At 34.2% G+C, this 18,848-nt stretch overlaps 1 protein-coding gene across 1 annotated transcript in view; it reads right to left on the reverse strand.

Annotated features, from left to right (window-relative positions):
- BTAF1 (B-TFIID TATA-box binding protein associated factor 1) overlaps positions 1-18,848 on the reverse strand; it is an 88,191-nt gene that overhangs the window by 23,297 nt on the left and 46,046 nt on the right. Inside the window, 10 exon segments of the mRNA XM_039871738.1 lie at positions 1,127-1,236; positions 1,660-1,813; positions 3,488-3,609; positions 3,612-3,677; positions 4,779-5,205; positions 10,274-10,477; positions 11,933-12,107; positions 12,353-12,495; positions 12,780-12,929; positions 14,010-14,114. Coding sequence (XP_039727672.1) covers positions 1,127-1,236; positions 1,660-1,813; positions 3,488-3,609; positions 3,612-3,677; positions 4,779-5,205; positions 10,274-10,477; positions 11,933-12,107; positions 12,353-12,495; positions 12,780-12,929; positions 14,010-14,114 — 1,656 coding nt within the window.

The raw sequence follows: 18,848 nt of genomic DNA on the forward strand, positions 1-18,848 counted from the left end.
TCCAAAATTAACAGGAAACACACCAAAAGGCACTTGTAAGATTTTCCTACTGAGGCTAGGAAAATGACAACATATCACCAGCACCCTCCAAATCTGGTAGCACTGGCTTAGATTTAGGTATATATTTTTATTCACTAGGTTGTGTAATCCTGATTGTGATTTTGTTCTAGGTATCATACTTTGGTAGGTGTATTTTACACTTTAACTTCCTGGCTTACTACAGGCATTATGACTACAACAGCATGACATATCCCATTATTTAATGTCTGCTGCATGGAGTGCCAGGATTAATGTTGATGAGAGCCAGGTACCTGCTCAACAGACTAAACTTACAGCTCAGTTAAATGCATGTTATTGATCATGGAGGGTAAAAGGATAGGGATGGATTCCGTCCTTCTTTATTAATGATAAATCAGCAAAATTTAACAAATAAAAGAACATACTTTATTACTATATAAACAGAAAAAATGCATTCTTCTCTACTCTCTCAGATTCCTTTTACATTAGATTTGAAGAGAGAAGTAGAACTAGCATCCTTCACAACACTGTAAATTGCAGAGAGCTTTCTATTGCAGTTACATAGAAAGAATAATACTTTATTCTATGGAAAAGCCAGATAACTACTTCTCTAGTCTATTTTTATCTTCTCCCTGTCCCACGGTTTTTGTAAGAAATGTTTTTAATAATCAAAAACACAAACTGTGTTCTATCTTTGCCACTGACTAGTTTCATCTCGGGCAAGTAACTTCCTTCCACCTTTAGACTTATCTTGGGAAGTAGTTTTATTATACCTGTGTTCTTCCTTTCTTAAAGCTGTATTACTAAGATGATATGAATGAATAGGGCTACAGCTTGATTTCCAGTTTATAACTAGCCTCTGTGTCAGCAAAGCCCTGTCCCCACTGTCCTATATTCTAAGGTCCCAAGTGGGCTATCATTTGTGCACCCAACTCTGCCTCACAGCCCAGAAGAGTTGTGCTGTCAGTAAAGAAGGAATCTAGTTATATCATATAAAAGGAAATACAATTACTAGGGATGACAACAAAGTTGCACTTTTCAAGACCTCAGACTTTTAAAAATAAGAACATTTATTTTACTAGAAGAAAACTACACTTGCATTAGTTACCAAGGGATGAAGCTCAGAATCCATGGATGCTGCGGCTGTTTCAAAAACTTGCAGACAATTCACCAGTTCTTGGGCTGGGCCATCTCCTTTTTCCAGGAGAGATTTTCCATCTATTAAAATATATTGATTCAATTGCATATCACCTTACAAATAATTTTTCAAAATCTAGGGCCCACAAAAAATTTTAGCACCTCCCCAGTTACCATGGGAGACTCTGTTTTGCTTTTTTTAATGTAAAGTTAAACACCATGCCCTTAATTTGCATACTGGGGTACTACGCTCAAAACAACTACAGAAGTTTAATATAATGATCCATTTCAAATATTTCTAAATATGTAATACAAAAAATAAAAAGCAAAAAATATAAAAAATGACATGGAAATAAATTAAATGTTTTTACCAACATCTTATTTTAAAACTTACCAGCTGGTCTGGGATAAACAGGTATAGGTATCTTTTATTTTATAAGGCCACATGTAATGGATATACACTGAAATTTGTTAAAAATCCAACTCAGAAAAATGTGTACACACCAAAATTATTTATGTCGATTGTATTTCTCAATGGACCAACCATAGCATCCCAGAGATGTGGCAACTTCACTGCCATTTCCCTACCAAAATGCTTCACTATAGTTGTCAAGGCAAATTCAGCTCCTCTCCGTTGTACCAGGTAAGGTTTCTGGGCCTAAAATTAAATGTTAGTTAAAAACAGAATTTCAGGGAAAAAAGTGTAATGCATTTGAAATTTTATTAAGAGAACATAAAGTCACCATCTAAGAATTCATAGTGTTACCATTAACCAATTAAGCAATTAATTATTGGACATATCTGTCACAACTATAAACATTTTTCAATAATTAAATTTACAAGGGCATAAAATCCCAAACTAGATTTTTACTTCCAAAGTAAAATACTTTTTTGGAGTTGGAGATAAGGAATAGAAGAATATGTGCTGTGTCTAGAGACAGTCCTAAGTGACCAGTTTTATTCTTTTTCTCCCTACCCCAAAGAACCTTACTAGAGACACAATTAGGAGATAAAATGATCTGTCCTTATTTATATGTCATTAGGGGATAGAATAAGAGCATTCTGTTTAATCTAACCACAAGATTAATAACCTCTTAGCAGTAATTTTATTATAATACCAAAAACTCCCCCCACTGAAAAATACATATGTATTTTACGAATTATTTATTTTTATTTTTTTTAGGTGAGGCAACCTTTGGTTGACCTCACAGACTGCAAGGACCTTGTAAGCTTACGATCCCTTATTTTTTACGCCGACAGCACCTGATCATCCTAGGTGGTCTCCCATCCAAGTACTAACCAGGCCTGACCCTGCTTAGTTTCCAAGATCAGATGGAATCGGGCTTGTTCAGGGCAAATTATTTTTAAGTGGAGGAAAAAGTATATAAACCATAGAAGTATAAATATCAAAATCACAGTAAATTTTTGTTTAAAATTATTATGGGGAAAATATAATTAGTGAAAAAACCTTTATTCATAGAATATTTTAAAAGAAATATAGATAATAAACTAAAATTTTGATTTAAAAAACTTAAAATAGGCCTAAATTTTATAGAAATATATTGAACAAATGTCTTAACATTGATAGTTTACTGCTGACCTCAGTTAAGTTCCTATGTCTTAGAACCAAAAGAGCTCCAGAGCATTCATTCCCTTAATAATGTGATCGTTAAATTTTCAAAAACCATTTTTTTGTCATCTTTAAAGAATACTGTACTGTAGAAAAAGTAGACCAATGAAACAGAATAGAAAACCCAAGTAGATTCTCACATATATAAAGCACAATATATAACAGAGGTGCCATTATAAATTGGTGAGAAAAGGATTCAGCAGTGTGATAACTGGCTGTTCACATGAGAAAATAAATTTAGATACCTCACATCACACATTTAATAAATTCCAGGTTGACTAAAAATCAAGTAGGTGACACTTATTTGACACTTACAAACTTATCCTTATTATAGAGTATCAACTATAATTCCTGACACTGATAAGGCTGAGAAAAGTTAGCTTTCACTATTATTTAACATCTCTGAAGTCACTCCTATAAGAGTGAATTAGTTTATATTGATGAATGACTTATGTTGCCACTATTAAGAGGGTTTCTTGCCTATGGAGATAATCAGAGTCAAGCTGGTAAAAATCTGCGGCATGAGAAATTTGAAGAAGTTTGCAGTTTTTCTAGATTGTGTTGCTGGAGTATTAATCCTAGTTCTTCCACTTAAAATTATAAAATTACATTCTGGAAGCTGATATGACAGTTGACAATTTAGCTCTCAATCTGAAAAATATGTTTATAAATCGAGTAGTCAAAGAAAAAAAAGCGACTTACCTCATCAAGTTCAACAAGAATATTTCCACTACTTCCTGCAGGAAGATCTGCTATTTGAGCTTTTACTGCTTTCGGGGTAGGACCTCGCCTACTTGTGATAGCAAATGCAGCTTTCTGATGCTATAGAGTGTAATTATGCCTCGGTGCTTGGTGACAGTGTGATGCATTCCATCCTTTTCCGAGTTGGATCCTAATAAGGAAAAAACGTTTTAAAATTTTTAAGCATAATGCTTCTTGCTGCAAAAAAGATAACATTTTTAATTTGTCTTTTAAGCCTCAATTTTTATAGGCCAATGACATTTTCTTTAGATAATAAAATAACAAAATTGTCAGTAATTTAGAACATTAAGTTAAATGTTCTGTATCTGCATAGTTCCATACTTAATACAAAGTTGTAGAATCATGTTAACAAGAAATATCATAAACAAGAATGATTGTGCTTTCAAGTTAAAGCATATTCATTTTTAAAAAGTGAATGAGCTTCTAGGCATAAAAAGAAACATTAAAAAATATTGTAAGCAAGTTCTCTCTGTAAGTAATGTCCACAGTTACCATGAATTCAAAAACACTGACTACTGCAAAGTATTGCTGCCTCACATAGCATTGAGGTTGGGGTGAGGAATAGAATCATCCTATTATATTTTTAAGTTGTTGATATTCAAAATATCCATGTTCCTTTTCCAGTTCACATTTTTTTCAAGACTAATATTGCATCAAAGTTTTGAGTCTATTACCTTTTGAATAATTTGCTTTTCCAAAATCTTATTAACAACAAAAAAAAAGCATATAGGACCAAGGAATGCGAGGAAACATTGGTCCTTAAGACTAGCCATCAGAGAGCAGTTCTTATTTTCCATATTAATTCTCCAGTTGAAAACAGATAAGTTGGTTAAACCTAATTTGCTAAAGGTAATAGAGTTCACTTATTTCATAAGACATGCACTAAATCAGAGAAGCCAGTTTTATAGGAAGAACTTTCATCAACATTTGACACAATTTAGTTTTCTAGCCCAGTTAACAATAAACCTTATAATGATGGTCTTGAAAGAGAAGGTAAAGGTTAACACCTGTCTCAGATTTCAGTCATCTTACATGAGATATGAGGTCTTTTGTGAATAGCTTATTTGAGTTTAGAGGTTTGTAATTTGATTAGCTAATATGTGCAAATTCTCTCAAAATGAGGAAAAAGCTCTAATGTAAATAGGATTTGTGCTTAAATTATACCTATAAATGAAAATAAAGTTAAATGGTTAATTCTTTCTCTACCCCAAATGAAGTTTTAGATATGTACCTTTAGAATTTTCCTGGCCACTTTGTGTTGGTACTGGACATGTGACACAAGGAGTTAGATATGGGTCCACACAAAGTGAGCTACAAAGGTTTTTAATAATTTTTGAATTGGGACAGGGCGTCCTTGTTGTACACTGCTGAAGCAGTTTGGCTATGCACTGAGCTGCATAGTTTTGCACTAGTGTATTCTCTTCCTTTTTAATTGTCTCCATTAATGGTTTTATGATAGGATTTAATTTCTCTGGAAGCTGCTGCAAGCTCACAACTGCACATGCAGCAAAAGTATGCACTCTCAACTGCAACACTTGCCACTCCTGGTTGGTCTCTGTAACAGTCATTTGGACCTGCTGTCGTTTACTATCTAACAGTTGTGACACTTGAGGATTTAAATCAAAGGATGACGTGACTTCATTAAAAACAGTGGTGACCTATTAAAAAAGAGAAATTAAAATCATTAATGACATCAACCCCAATATAGCCCATAAACTCCTAAAGGGAGACAGCAAGATTTGTTTCAATTTTAAGTTTCATAATATCTAGTATTATTTTAGTACTCAATAAACTAAATAAATGTCTAATTTATTTAGACAAACTCGTTATGTCTAATAAGTTTGAGAGAAAAGCACACTCATCACTCACATAATACTTTGGTGAAATAAGAAAGCTATAAGCAATATAAATTAACTGTTAAGGAATAGCAAAACTAACAAACATCCTTTTCGTCTCAACTCAAATTTTAGGGTAGCTGTTGCTAAGTGGCTAAGTGTTACTAACTGGATTTTCATTCTTTCTTTGACCTCTACTGGTGAAAATGCCCAAATAATGGTGGGGGGAAGGGGGATAGGCTAGGAATGTTACAATAGTCATTAATTCTTTAATTACCAAGAGCTGCCTAAAGTTATAAGACTGTGGCATCAGACTACTTTACAAGGCCCATTAAAAGACTATTCATCTTTTTAAACAATGTTATTCATATATAATTCACTTACAATATACCCATTTAAAGTATACAATTCAATGGTTTTGATTATATTCAGAGTTGTACAACCACTGCCACAATTTTAGAACATTTTCATCATACCCAAATAAAAGCCATACCTCTTAGTAATCATTCCTGATTTCCTCCCAGCCCTACGCAATCACTTATCCACTTTCTATCTTTATAGATTTCATATAAATGAACTAATACAATATGTAATCTACAGTGATTGGTTTCTTTTAGCAAAATGCCTTCAAGATTCATCAATGTTGTAGCATGTAAGAGTACTTCATTCCCTTTTTTGCTGAATAATATCCCACTATATGGATATTTCACATTGTATTTATTCATTCATTAGTTGATGGATGTTTAGGCTGTTCTCATCTTTTAGCTATTATGAATAATGTTGCATGAACATTTGAACATATTTTTGTGTGGGCATATTTTTCAATTACCATCTAAAGACTGGGTGATGGCTCACGTAACAGTCTTCTTGTTTGATAAGTAACTAAAATCTTAAAGAGGTTCCATAAATAGATCAAGTCTGATCAATATTGGTCAGAAAAGCATGTAACACTGAAGAACCTAACTTTTTTTTAAATGAAGAACCTAATTTTTCAGACTTAGAAATGATCAATTCCATTATGGACAAGAGTGATAATGCTGGCCTCTTATTATGAAAATCAAAATAGGCACACAAATAAGACTATAAAATACCAAAGACTTTAAAGTGAGCTATATCTGCTTGATTTTGTCAATTTCTTCACTGCAAAGGAACATGATCACATACCACTTCTAGCTCATACTTTCCACTGTTTTATGTATACAAGTTCTGCATAAAACTTATTTGAAACAGGGTTTCACTACTAGAAGTTTGAAAACATTGTCTTAAATATACTATGCTTCTGTCAATTTTCAATGATTCTAGGCAGCTAAGGAAAAGTTTTCTGATTATCTCCAATTCAGTCATTCATTCAACAAATATTTATTGAATAATATTAAAAGATGTCTTCAAAAACTCAAAAAATTCATAAACTCAAAAAATGCAGAGACTAATGTGGGAGACAGATATATAAGTAAACAATTATGGCAATGCAACGTAAAACTGAGGTAAGTGCAAGTTGCTGTGGGAACACTTGAGTTGCTTAACTCTTCTAACGTGACAAGATTAGTGGAAGCCTCACAGGAGGTTAACATCTGTGCTGGGTTTTTAAAGAATGGGTAAGTCAGGAGTTGTAGGGGCATCTGGGCAAATAGATTGAGGGAGGGAGTGAAAAGTGGAACATTGTCCAAGGAACTGAAAACAGCTTATTCAGGCATGACCTGAGCACATGGTGCAAATGGAGGAATGTCAAGAGATAAGTTGGCATGAGTACAGGGGGTTGAGGGTAGGGAATTCCTGGCAAAGCAAACAGGAACTCAGGCGAAGTGACAAAGACTGATAAACAGAAAGTGAGTGTGGTGTATTTCTGCAAGAGGAACGCTAACTAGATTTAAGTGGAGAAAGTCTAAGAAATGAGGAGAAAAGGGATGAGGATTTAAAGAAGTTGCTGAAAGTAAGGGGAAAAAAACTAAAATCAAGGAAAAAGAAAATAATGTTTCTAAGCAAGGGAGGGATGCATTTAGAGTGGCAGTAAAGGACTTTATTAGTCTGGCACAGAGATTGCCTGGTGGCTTACAGATGAGTCAGAATCTAGTCATAAAAGACTAATAAGGGCTTTGGCTGAGTTTTGGCTATGGAAACAAACAAAAAAGTGAACATGTGGGACTTTCTGAAAAGAAATGTTAAGAAAATTCCAGTTTAATTTAAAATGACAGTGAGATATCCAAGTAAAAATACCTAATAGAAGAAATAAAAGATCAAGAGAATATAGCATAGCACATGGATAAGAGGATAAGAACTAAATTGTGAGAATGGTGAGAGACGAGAGACCTTAGGGAAATGTCTATATTTGGTAGGTAAAGAAAAATAGGGATTCAATGAAAGACTCAAAGGGCAGTAGCTCTTAGCCAAGGCCAAGACCAACCTTTTAAAAACTACCCTTCCCATCAATACTCTCTTACAGAGATTCTAATATCCCAGGTCAAAACCACTGGACTAATGAAGTTGATGAAACAGAACAATAATTCCATTGGAGAGTAAGAGGTCTGAATAACAAAACTTTAAGGAGCTGTTTGATAACTTCAAAAAAAAAAGTTGTTAGAAATAGTAGGAAAGGAACCTAGACCATAAAGAAAATTTAATATTTACTCCAGAGAGTCAAAAAGGGATGTGGGTGGGAGGAGTAAAAATTATAGAACAACAATGATCGGAAAAACAACTTTATAAAAGAACACAGAAAAAAATAGCAATTTTAGATTTCCATCATTGGTAAAAACAAAAAAATTTCAACTACGTAATTTTGTAATTAGAAAGGGGGCTATGAAATGAAGATTGCTATTTCACAGAGTCCAACACAAGTGGCTCAGTTTCTGATCCTCAACCTCAAAAAAAAAAACCAAAAACCTCATTTACACTATCTAACCTCAAGGACTAACTAAGCACAAAGCTACTATAACAAAGATACTGGTGTCGGCATAAAAAAGCAAATAGACTGAACAAATAGAACCCAAATAGAGACCCACACTTATACTTCAATGAATTTTGACAAAGGTGTCAAAGCAATCCAATGGAAAAAGGGACTCTTCTCAGTAAACGATGCTGGAAAATTTTGATATTTTTAAGAAAAACAAAATTTAATCTCTACTTTATACTATAAACAAACATTAATTCAATACAGATGACAAATCTAAATATAAAAGCTAAAACTACAAAGCTTTAGAAGAAAATGTATGTTACTACTTCACCACCTGGAGACATGGAAAGGTACCTTAAACAGGTCATAGAATACAATAACCATAAGAGAAAACAATTGATAAGTTAGACTTCATCAAAATTTAAAATATCTGCCCATCTAAAGACACCATTAAGAAAATGAAAAGGCAATAAAGAATAAAAGAAAAGGCAAGCCACACAACTGGGAGAAAATATTCAGAAAGCATCTACCTGACAAAGGATTAGTATCCAGGACACATAAAACTGTGACTCAATAGTAAAAAGACAACCTAATTAAAAATAGACAAAAGATCTGAACAGATACTTCAGAAAGGAAGATTTACAAATGGCCAATATGACATAAAAATAAATGTTGAACATATCAGTCATCAAGGAAACGCAAATTTAAACCACAATGACGCTATTACAAAGCCACTAGAATGGCAAAAATTAAAAGGTGTGACCACACCAAATGTTGGTGATGATGTGGAGCAACCAGAAATCGCACATATTGTTGGTTAGAACGTAAAATGATGCAGCTACTTGGGGAAAATGTCTGTAATTTTTTATAAAACTAAATAAACACCCACCCTATGACCGAGCAATTTCACTCCTAGGTATTTACCAAGAGATATGAAAATATATTATCTACAAAGACTTGTACACAAATGTTTATAGTAGCTCTGTTCATAGCAGCCAAAAACCTGGAACAGCCCATGTGTTCATCCACAGACGGGCTTAATTTTAAACTAATTGTGGTATATTTATACAATGAAATAAAACTCAGCAATAAAAAAGAATGAGTTATTGATACGTATAACATGAATTTTAAAAACATCATGCTGAAAAAAATCCTTACACCAAACAACACAGAGTGTATGATTCCATTTATAAGGAATTCTAGAACAGGCAAAAGTTATCCACGTGGAAAAAAATCTGAACAATGGTTACTTGAGGGCAGAGAGAGGCAGGGACTGACTGGGAAGTAGTGATGGTACTGTCTATATCCTGACAGAGACATAGGTATATGCACAGTTAAAATTCATCAAATATTCCATTGAAGATTTGTGTACTTCATAGTACATAATAGTATCTATTTAACTTGAAAAAGCAAAATATATATATATATATTGAATTTTAGTTAATGATATACATGCTAAAGTGTACTGATATCTGCAACTTAGAAATGCATCAAAAAAATAAGATGAACTCATGGCTGGATATAAGTGTAGACAGTTGCATCTATATGTACTAAAGCAAATCTAGTAAAATAGTAACTGTGGAATCTAGTTGGTGGGTATATGAATGTTCATTGTGTAAGTTTCTTACCTTTTATGTTTGAATATTTTCATTATAAGTTGGGGAGGGGGAAGGAGAAATACTCAGGAACCTAAAGAAGCAGTTCTATACTCTGTCAGTTTTAAGCAAGATTGAGAAATGACAAAAAATGTGTAACAGCCTTTCTAATAAAGGTGCACTGGTTTGTCAGAAACTGAGATTAAAGAAAAAATCCTTTGCCATCCTCTTATTTCAAAAAAAGTCAATACAATGAAATAACTTTTCTAAAGGGTAGAGATGATGGGCTATCAAACCACAGAAAGGTTCAACAAATTAGTGTTTTTGTGGTAAACATAACATCACAAATTTCTAATCTTTATTTCATGCTCAATCTAAAATTTAAGAAAGTTACTTCTTTACTCACCAAGTCATTAGCTTGATCTATTGTAAAGACACTGTTGTTTACTCTATTACCAACTTCAATCTGTGCATCAGCTAATGATGAAATAAGCTGTTTACACTCATTTTGCATTCGTGTGAACGGAACGGCAATTTCATCATAATATAAATGTTCTGAAAGGATATCAAGTAAACGTGGCTGCACAGCTAGGGTAACAGCTTTACATTCCTAAAATATAACAGACAACAAATACTCAGGGAAAATATATAAACATAATTCTAGAGATGCACAAATCTTCACTTGCAAACTACCAAGTTCTAAATTCCTACTGATTTCGAATCTATGTTGTTATCTCCCAGAACAACAAAGTTGCACAGAGAAGTTATCACACCCAAACTAAAATTTAATATGAATGACTACAGAACATGCACATGGAACTATTACAATTCCATTAAAATTTCCACCTAATTACTCTTACTTTACTCTGAATTTATTCTAAGTTTACATATATATATACATAGCACAGATTTAAAAATATATAACTGTAAAAAGAAATGAGTCGGATAAGAACACGTAGCATGCACTAAACATGTTATTTAAAAACTCATTATTAGATTTCTTAACAGTAGAACCTATAGCTTCACATGCCATACTGTAGAAATGGATATATAAATTATAAAAAGCTACTTACCTGCCCCCAAATTTAACTAACCCTTCCCACTCTCTCTGGTTGTTGCCTGCCCCAACCAGAGGGGGAATGGCCTCAGTGGTGAGCCATGAGGGGTTCTGTGGGATCTGGGTGATCAGCCTGGGCTTCACAGAGTAAGTCCAGAGAAGCTCTGTGAGGGTCCAGAAACCGAACTGTCAACACTTGCTGCTGAGTCTGAGAGGCACAAAAACACAGCATCACTGCCTCTCCAGCACACCGAGTCCTGCTGAAAAAACAGATGAGCCTTGCTTCTTTCGAGAAGCAAAGCTGGGGTCTCAGTTGCAAGAGCATGGCTCAATTACTTTTAGACACACCTCTGACAAACTGCTAAGAGGCAGTAACAAGCAACTCTCACAGCAAGTGCAGACAGTTAAATTTCCAGAATTCCAGTCAATGGAATAAAGAAAGCCAGCAGGAAGTTTCTTTAATTTACAGAAGCAAGTCTCACACAAAATCATACATCTTACTAGAAGTTAAAGGTTAAAGTGGCTGCAAGGGCATGGAAACAAAGATTTTGATTTAAATGTGGAGATTCTTCTTCCTGTGACCAAAAATTCTGCCCTTGCTAGACTACTAATATAATCTAGTACTCAAAGCCTCTTATCTTTCGTAGTTTTCAGTGATATCTCAAACAGATCTGGAGGAATGAATGATCAACACTTTCTGGACTGCTTCTATACTTACACAGGTTTTTTTTTTTTAGGACAGACATTTCTTAACAGGTAGTAGGATCAAGAGCAAATATTAAGTATAGGCATAACTAGCAGTCTCAGGTATGAGACTGGGGGTTCTAAGAAGGCAAATGGGAGAGAAACAGTATTTCAACAAAATAATTTGGATGCTTTTCTATAATTGCTGGATTTTTATACAGAGAAAAAAAATTTTTATTATAAAATATAATAAAAATAATCCTAACAACTAATAAAAATTGGTTTATTTAATGTGACTTCATTACTTTTGGGGCCAAATCTTACCTTTTGTAAAGCTGCCCATTCACAGATTACCAAAGCAACACTAATTCTCTGTAAGGCAGATTTGGAGTTCAAATGAAAGAGTAGTAACTGGCCAAGGGATTCAGCTGGTTTAATTTCTTGGGTAACTACATTTACACCTGGATCACAAATACAGCAACAAAGTGCTCCTAATAACCTAAGAGGGAGAGAAAAGACGTTACTACAGAAATTATTTGAAGTAGTTTCTCCTTATTGAAGCTGTTACTTTTCTCAAGGATGACATAACTCCAATCTTATCTTCATAAAAATATACAAATCCTATTTAAGACTTCAAAAAATTAAGTTTTCTTACACTTTAACTTCTTATTTTGTAACTAGTGTGATGCAGGAAGGATTGAGGAATCTTTGGATTAAATGACTTTTGAATTTATGTATACTCACTTGGCTGCCATCATTCTGGCTCGCATAACCACAAAATCCCTGGTGGCAGGGTCTTCCATGATGGTGTCTGCACCTGCAATGTACTCCTGAAGTACTTCTTTACTCTGGCTTTGGCCTTGACGTACCTTACCACCTGTTTTTTCCTAGAGGAAATGAGAAAAACAAATGAACCAATAATTAAAGATTAATCATTGAATAGCAACATCAAAAATACTTTCATGTTATAATCTCAGTAAAAAAAAATTCTTTTCACTAAATTTTAATAGATAAAAATTACTATGCATTTTGTAAAGATTCTAATGATAATTTTTCCTTATGTTAAATCAATGAAATCACATTTATAATAAGCAATACAGATTTCTTACATGGTTACTATATTAACATTATGAGCTGAACATACAAATATAGTATGTCCCTCTACACTTACCTTTGCTCTAGCTTTTACTTCCAGCAACATATTTAAATCAATAGGTATATGTGAAGGCTGCATCATTAAGCAAAGCCAAGCACCCATCCACGGACAAGCAGCTGCTACCACGTACTGAACTGAAGCCTTGTTCAATAACTCCATCCAAACCTACAGAGTGAAAGAAGAACATGAAAGTGAAATTTTTCTAGTGAGGGCTACTAAAACCTAATACATTTATGGATACTAATTTAAAAAATAATTCAGAAATACCATAGAGAATAATTTTAAAATTCAACATAGAGGTCTATTTTTAAAATACTGGGTTACTTTGATAGGTTTGTATACTAAAAAAAGCAATTAAGTTTTTAAAAAAGGAACCCAAAAAAATTTTCTTCAGTATTTTATGAAAGTCATTTAAAAGATATCCATAAAAAGTCAAAATCTCAAGAGTAAGTCACTGAAATTCTCTACATATATCATAAAACTCAATACTAATACAATTCTATATTCAACTCACACTTCAAGTTATAACAGCTCCTGATAAATATCCTCTAACTTTAGAAGTGATAATATCCTAGTATAAATTAAGAACAGTGTAAGTCTTAATTCATGATCTTACTCAACAAGGTACCTTGCTTGATGCCTAACATTAAATGGGATAGGACCAGCATACAGAAATAACACTTCTGCTAGTAACGAGCCACTTCAGAGGCCAATAATTCAAAACTAACTTAACAAGTTTTAAAGGGACAACAATGCCATTTCTCCCCGTAAATATTATTAACTATATCACATGGTTCTTCTTTAAAGATTCCAATAATCAATCTTGCTAAGTAAAGGGGAGGGGGGCAGGAGAAATAAGTTTCAATTTTGACAATCAGACTCTATATTACTAATAAATCCCAAAAAGATGCTTTGTAGGATCAATAAGCATTCTGATAAGTAGTAAAATAAAATAAGTGGAGAAAAACAACCTTTTCTTCATTTTATTTTCTGCATTGAGGCTATCAGAAAGTGCTTGAAACATGTGCACAGAAGGTCACATAATAAGAGAAAGCAGCATGGCCAATCGGGACTTAGCTATTATATTTTCTTGTCTCGCCTTGCAGATCTCCCGACTTTTCAAATCTCTAGGGTGATTTCCAATTTCTTAAAATCCCTGACCGATAACAGTATACGGCAATTACAAAAATTTTAAAAAACTGCCAAGTTACTGGGAAAAGGAGTACAGATATATTCACTGTGTACCTTGTGAATGAGGTCCAGAATTTCCTGGCTGCTTTCTAAAACACAAAACTGAAAAATGTGTCGCAGCATATCAGGCAGGATGGGTATAAGCCAAGATGAAGAGTTCTGAAAACAAAAACAGAATCAAAACTATAGCACATAATTCTCGGCTGATAGCTTATCTGAAAAATTGTAAGCCAAATAATAGAAGTATTACCATGAAAAGACTACATAGCTCTATCAAAAAGGTTCAACTAGTGATAAATTCTGACAAGATTTTAAAGCAAAAGAACCATATACATTTTTCTAATGGTTTGGGGAAACTAAATGGCATATAATCACTGGAGAAAGTCTGATTATGATTAACAATTCTAAATTTTGCTTTAAATAAGTTGATATCATCCCTCATGTGGAAGCAGGCTCTAATCAACAACATCTCCTTGGTTATACTATATATCATTGCGTTGTCAGAGAAATTCGAAGGATGATCAGATTACTGCTGCTGAGCTGGATGATCAGTTTAAATTCTATTGTGCTCACCAATAATGCAAGTAGGAATTATAAGATGATATCCAACCTATAAAATTCTACTTTGAGTTCACTACAAAATTAAGGTAAATGTTCTTAATCGATTTTGGGTCAGAGAAACTTTGAAAATCTAATGAAAACTATGGACACTCTTAGAGTATATTAGAAAAATATACTTACATACATATATAACATTTTGCTTTCAATTTCAGAGGGTTGAAAGATTCCCTTAAGCCCAGGTTTAGCACCTCAATCTAAAAAATTTCTCAACAATTCAAAAGCCCACCCAAATGAAGCAATCAAATAGTGCTTAATCAAGTATCTATTGTGTACCTAAAATTCTAAGATCTCACATGTTGTCTGTTGTTCAAATAATTATAGGCTCACTGAATAAGACTGACCAATAGAAAAAATCCAGTAACTAATTCACAGTTACTAGTATCATCACACTCCACCATAATTTTTTTTAAGCAAAAAAATGTTATCTGGAAGAGACTGAAGAGAAATTTGAAAGATTTAACTGATATCCCATGAAGCCAGAAGTTCTAGGTATAATGACAACTTAGAAAGCTACCTATAATTTTCTAGCCAATGGAAAACTAATGAATGACAAAGATAGGACCAGGATTATATGTTCTCAAAATGGTTTGACAGAAGTTTAAAACAGACAACAAAACCATCAACTGGGGGAGGCTATTCACTGATTTGCTATGCCTTAACTACTTTTCATTGAAAGGAAAAAAGAAACTGGGAAGAAAAGTTCTTTTTTTTCTCATCAGACAGAATCAGAGACAATCTTAACAGAATCAGAAAAGCTATAATAGCAAGAAGCAAATAATTTAATATTACTCTTCCATAATCTCTTCTCACTCATGATTTCTCCTCTTCATATTTACCAACTCTCTTAACCCACCTCCAACCCCATTATTGGAAATCCAAACATTTGCTTGTAGATCCCAAAGGCCACATCTATAGAAGATTGCTTGCCAGGACACAAGCTTAGTTACTCTAGTTTTCCGATCAAGATGGTGGAATAGGTAAACACTCTGCTTGTCTTCTCTCACAACCACAACAAAATTAAAACCAAATTATAGAGTAGTCATCATCAAGAGTCCCCTTAAGTCTAGCTGAACGTAAGTCCTACAACTGGGGACATACAAAAGAGGACACCTTGAGACTGGTGTGCCTCGGTGTGCCCTGTATCTCTTGATGAACATCCTTAAGCCCGGCATTAGTGGCAGCCAGCCAGGTTTGTGGCTTGGCTCCTCAAGGCACCTCTAAGCCCAGCATCAATGGTGGCCATCTTCGGATTGCTTGGTGACTCTTGCCAGGTGGCTCCAGGCAGTGCACAGGCTACGGCTGAAATCGGCCTGCAGTGGGAACCCTCCCAGGACGTCCAGGGGCTGGCACCACATAGTGGCCAGCTTCAACCAGAGCTAGAGCACCTCTGGGCTGCCTTGGAGGATGACACACCCAAAGAGCTGACTGGGCAGGCACCAGCGTCCTGCTAAAACGAATCCTGCTATGTACAGTCAGCCCCTCACTGGCCAGTCCTCACAACCAATCAGCCCGAGGGTCAATTCTTCCCAATGATGTGCAAATAGCAATCAAGGCTCAACAGGAAGGCACACACAACCCATTCAAGAGACACACCTGGACCACCCAACCTTGGTAACCTGGAAGACTGTGCCACTGGGCCCCAGAGAACACCTACTACATAAAACCACTCTACTAAGACCAGGTGACTTAGGAGCCCTAATACATGGAAACAAACACAGGAAGGCAGCCAAAATGAGGAGACAAAGAAACATATCCCAAATGAACAGAACAATGCTACAGAAAAAGAACTAAACAAAATGGAGACAAGTAATCTACCAGGTGCAGAGTACAAAACACTGGTTATAAGGATGCTCAATGAATTTAGAGGAAGAGTACATGAACTCGGTGAGAATTTTAACAAAAACATAAGAAACATAAAAATGGAGATAGAAATCATAAAAAAGAACCAGTCAGAAATGAAGAATACAATAACTGAAATGAAAATACATTAGAGTGTCTCCACAGTAAATGACACACACACACACACACACACACTAGAATGTTACTGAGCCATAAAAAAGAATGAAATCTTGTCATAATATAATGGAATCTGTAACAATATAAATAGACCTAGAGGGTACTGTGCTGAGTGCAGTAAGACAAAGACAAAGACAAATGTCATATGATTTCACTTATATGTGGTATCTAAAGAATGAAATAAAGGAACAAAACATAAACAGACTCATAGATACAGAGAACATTTTGATGGTTGCCAGATGGAAGTGGGGTTAGAAGGATGGGTGAAAAAGGTGAAGAGATTAAGAAGTACAAATTGGATCCAAAGAATGAATGTACAACATCAAGAGTGAAACCTAATGTAAACTATAGACTTTGGTTGATAATAACGTGTCAATACTGGCTCACTGATTGTAATAAATATACCACTCTGGTGTGGGATGCTGATGGTAGGAGAAACTGTGTGGTGGGGGAGGAGGTATTTGTGCACTCCATACTTTCTTTTTAATTTTGCTGTGAACCTAAAACTGCTCTAAGAAGTCAACTCAATAAAGAATAAAAATTTCAAAATAAAGAGAAAAAACAAAAGTCCAAACAACAAAACCCACCCCAGAATAGCATGTGATTAATGCAAATTCTCTAGTAGCATAGCATAAAGTCTGCTTATTAATAAATGCAAGATAAGGTTGGGAAAACATCTGTAGGCCAAATTCGGTCCACCTGAACAATTGTGCAAGTATCTGTTTTTAGATATGGCTGGAAAAAGTAATACAGTTTTAGCTCACTATTAGTACATATCTTAAAAGATCACAAGGTATAGTTTGGCCTATCCAGGGTCAATTTGTCTCTTGCAAAACTAAAAGTTGGCCCATCGATTTTCATTAATTTTGCACCTGTCTTCCAGTAGGCATTGATTTAGAGAGGTAAACTAATGCTGCTGCTTTGTATTCATAGGTTTGTTTAACTGGATTGGTGAGGGAAGAGGGCAAGTGGGGAGTGCAGTATTTTCAGTACTTTATAGATTATCCACTTGAGATTCCCCTCCCTACAAATTTTTTAAATAGTCAACAAACTTCTAGTATGCTACTAACTTGGACTCTACTAATCAAAAATTTCTCCACTAATCTTAGATAAAATTTGGAAAACTTTGATAAATGTTAAGTATTAGTCTACATAGTGTAAACTAAAATACAGAAAAATTCCTACTACAGACTGTTTAATTCTCCAGGTTTAAATTAACTATAATCTAGACCACCATAACTCAAGTTATAAGTGAATTCATGTTTTAAGGGGGCTTAAATTTTTTCTTTGTATTAAATAATTAACATAATAGTAGCACTTTATGTTAGTGTTAAATGTTGCCCCCATTTGTGAAAATTACAAAACAAACTCAATTTTATATTTAGACAATTTATAATACCTGTTCCATTCATTTGTCCAAGCAATACTTAATTGAAAGTCAGCTAAATATTTACATTTTGTCTCCCCTTTTGATATCTTTATAAAATCTGGCCAAACCTCAGTATGCTAATGTTCTCTAAAGCCAAACTCTTAGTCAAATCTATTCTTTTGGTCTTTCTTTCCTTCTCTCACATATGCCTATGTTAAATTTTCATATACATCCTGGATTAAGTATGCCTCAGATTCCAACTCAATCTCATGTATATCTTCCTGCTAAATATAAGAGTCATACCAAAGCCTGCTTTTCAAATTAAAGTCAATATTGTATTAGTAACTGAAATTTTGGAATGATTCAAAGTGACTGTAAAGCAAATGGAATGGGAAAATCAACATTGTTAGCAGAACATGTCTAAAAAAATAGATTAATTTCCAGAAGCAGACCTTTCTAGATCATGGAGTCATGTTCTGGCTACAACAGTTAGTGGTTATCAACACTAATTAATCTAGATATTCTCGTAGTTTACTGATAGACATATACATTCATAAATAAACAATTGCATGTATAACCACAGTCATAGGTTAAAGAGAGAATATAGAAAGGAAAAACAAGTGGTAAATTCATTCATTTTGATTGCCAAGCTGCTAGTTCAGGAAAGTTAAGCCTTGATTTTAAGTCATTAGCAAATGAAACTGGTGTGGTTTGCTTAAGAGCTCTTATTTCATGCTCCCCAAGAAGCCAGGCTTGCAAATACTTTCACATGTTAACACTACAAATAAAGGCACAGGGATGTGTCACAGAAAAGTCCAATGGAAATAAGATTCATAAATAACTGCATTAACTATGATTCTACTTATTGAGAGGAAGAGGTTGAGAAG

The sequence above is a fragment of the Pteropus medius genome, unplaced genomic scaffold, assembly GCF_902729225.1.
Source record: "Pteropus medius unplaced genomic scaffold, Ma_sr-lr_union100, whole genome shotgun sequence".
NCBI classification, from domain to species: Eukaryota; Metazoa; Chordata; class Mammalia; order Chiroptera; family Pteropodidae; genus Pteropus; species Pteropus medius.